The following is a 3115-nucleotide window of genomic DNA, read 5'->3' on the forward strand; positions in this document are numbered from 1 at the left end:
ATCCAGAAAGGGAGGAAGGAAGGAAGGAAGGAAGGAAGGAAGGAAGGAAGGAAGGAAGGAAGGAAGGAAGGAAGGAAGGAAGAAAAAGAGAAAGAGAGAAAGAAGGAAAGAAAATGAAAGAAAGAAAGGAAGAAAGAGAGGAAGAAAGAGAGGAAGAAAGGAAGGAAAGAAGGAAGGAAGAGAGGAAGAAAGAGAGGAAGAAAGTAAGAAAGGTGAAGGAGCTGAATGAGAAGAGCTAAATTCTGATAACTTTTCCAGCTCTAAATTTCTGAGCCCTTAAGGTGAAATTCACAGACCTTCTCACTTGAATTCCAGAGCCCCTTCCACTATTTTGGACAGTGTCTCATATGGAGCTGAGTACACACTAGGGTCTCAGTAAATATTTAAACTGAAATGAGATAAATATGACTAGTTCAAAAAGGATCCTCTTCCCTGTCCTGTGAGAGCTCTCATCTATAGAGGATAAATGGGGGAATAAGAAGGGGTATTCAGTGGGATATTCAGGCTTCATTTTCTAAACTTGCTCATTAGGGATGAAGATTGAGGTTTCAGGGCTTGTATAAATTCCACCTCACCTGTACCCCTCCATGTGTACACACACACACACACACACACACACACACACACACACACACCTCTTAGGGAATGCAATACAGAGATTGTCTTTCCAGCCCATTCATTAGCCTTTTCTGTGCCCCTTACCTGGATCATCCTCATCTCTGGGCACTTTCTTAAAGCAGTCATTGAGAGACAGGTTATGCCGAATGGAGTTCTGCCAGCCAGCCTTGCTCTTGTTGTAGAAGGGGAAGTTGTCTGCCACATACTGGTAGATCTGGCTGAGGGTCAGTCGCTTGTCCGGGGCCCCGTGGATGGCCATGGCAATGAGGGCTGAGTAGGAGTAGGGTGGCCGAACCAACTTCATCAGTTCTTCCTGGGAAGGTATGGGTAGCCAGCCCAGGTCAGTAGCCCCAAGGCCATTGGGCAGCAGCTGTCTCTGCATGCCATAGGACTGGGGGAGGAAGGGTCCAGGGTTGGAGCCTGGGAGGTAGGGTGGAGGAGTGATAGCAGGCCCATTCAGCCAGAGGTAGGGGTTTGGTGTGGCCCCAAAGTCCCCACTGCTATCATAGCCCGAGGGACGCTGGGGACTGGGCATGTTCTGTGGGTGGAAAAAGTTCTCATAATAGATATTCATCTCGGGGGGCTCTTGGCCAATGTTGGGGAATTGGGGGCTGCATCGGGGTGGGGAGTGCGCCTGCAGATCGAAGGAGCTCATGGTCTGACTTCTGAGGACCTGGTGGCCCCTCCTGAGCCACAGAGCACCTGGGCGAGGCTGTTCCTGGAACAGGTGCAGCACCTGGACCCAGGCCCCACTACTTATACACCTGTGCTGTGTTTAGCCTTAGGCTCATGCTCCACCCCAGGGCGGCAGGGACTGGCTAGAGATCTGGCTGATATGAAGCCCCTTGCCTTGGGGGAAGGTTGGCTGCCTGGCTGAGCAAAGCGCTTCAGCAACCCCCTCCAAGGCTGAGGCTGCTTCCTCAGGACTGATGAATGAGGGGAATTCCCCCCCCCCCCCAAGAAACTCCTATAACAAAGCCATGAAGTCTAGGCAGCCCTCTCCCTCCAGCTTATTAAAGCTGATATTCCAGATGTCCAGTGTTTCTCTCTGCGTCCCAGTTTCTCTTTCTGTCTCTGTCTCCTTCCCTTTCTCCCTCTCTGTCTTTGTCTCTGTCTCTCTGTGTGTGTCTCTATCTCTCTGTTTCTGTCTCTGTGTCTCTATCTCTGTTTCTCTCTGTCTCTCCCTCTCTGTCTGTCTGTCTGTCTCTCTCTCTCTCTTCTTCATTCATCAAAGGCAATCAGCCCAAGACTGATTCTGTTGAGTGTTTAAGAAATTAGTGTCTAGCCGACCTCCCATCACCCAGTCATCTCTGTTCCCTGGTATACCTCCTAGAAGCAAACTCTCTGTGAGCCCTAGTTAAAGGCATCATCCCACACAAGGGCATAAAAACAGCCAGAGAGCTCATGTTCTAATACCGACATATAGAGAACAGAAGCAGTCCCCAACTGAGGAATAATACAGAAAAATTGGCATGAATTCAATTCAAAAGAGATATCAAAGTTACTCATTTTAAGATTCCCCACATGTATACTGGCCAACTTTTCCCTTTATAAGAATGAGCGTGCAGGATGGGTGATAGGAAAAGGCTTGCAAATGAGGAAGAGAATAAAATAAAAGCTAGAATATTGAATTTCATTACTAGTGGAGGGTTAATTGGTCAAATCAACCAGGGAATTAGGATTTGGATCTGGGAAGAACTTTAAAGCTGACAGTCCCTCATTTCAATTCCAAATCCAATATACTTTTATTTTTAATACTGTGTTGTTTCTCTAATAACATACTGACTTGGGGACCAAAAGACCCAGATTTGTACCCTAACTCTATAATTTCCTCCAAGGCTAATTATTGAAATCCTAAACGGTTGAGTCATATTGCTTTCTTTCCTTATGTTTGATCTGTGAAAGAGGAAGGTTGTGTTTCTCCAGGTTCTGCTCATCAACTAGGCTGGTCCCAGGATTGAAGCAGAAGAAGCAGAGGGCTGAGGGAAGAAGCGAAGGTGAGGTAGCAATATAAATAGTGTCCTAAAAGGTATTTTGAAATTGGGGCAGCTAGATGGCTTGGGTTCTATATAATTCTGTAGTCACCTGCAATTTGTAACAGTCAGGGTGATGCTGGGGCAATGCAGAGGGGATGGCATAAGGGTCTTTTCTGTGTGGTTGCTTCTTCTGTGCTAGGAAGGAAGACCAGGACATCATAGGCTTAGATGGAGTGATATTTAGATTTCAGAAATTGTCATTTTTGTCCCTAATGCCCCCTAGGTTTTCAAAATCTCCCAGAGACAGAAACTGGAGGTGGCACTGCTACAAGATCAAGATTCACTTTGCTACTTATAACTCGTGTTATTTATAACACAAGTTACTTATAACTTGTACAATTTCCCTGTGGTTTCTGTTTTATCTGTAAAACGAGGCACTCAGACTAGAGATCTCTAAGGTTCCTTTCAGTAAATTCTAATGTCTTGGAAACTAAGTTTGCTATGTAAAGGGCTAGGTGGTA

General features: G+C 46.2%; 1 protein-coding gene across 2 annotated transcripts in view; it reads right to left on the bottom strand.

The window, feature by feature from the left end:
- The window catches only part of FOXI1 (forkhead box I1), a 4929-nt gene extending 3570 nt beyond the window's left edge, over nucleotides 1-1359 (bottom strand). For both annotated transcript variants that reach the window (XM_044661697.1, XM_044661696.1), the window contains exon 1: nucleotides 703-1359. In XM_044661697.1, the coding sequence (XP_044517632.1) occupies nucleotides 703-1273 (571 nt within the window). In that variant the 5' untranslated portion in view covers nucleotides 1274-1359. The remainder of the gene's footprint in view (nucleotides 1-702) is intronic.
- Between the last annotated feature and the right edge of the window lie 1756 nt (nucleotides 1360-3115).

The sequence above is a fragment of the Gracilinanus agilis genome, chromosome 2 (genome assembly GCF_016433145.1).
Source record: "Gracilinanus agilis isolate LMUSP501 chromosome 2, AgileGrace, whole genome shotgun sequence".
Taxonomy (NCBI): Eukaryota; Metazoa; Chordata; class Mammalia; order Didelphimorphia; family Didelphidae; genus Gracilinanus; species Gracilinanus agilis.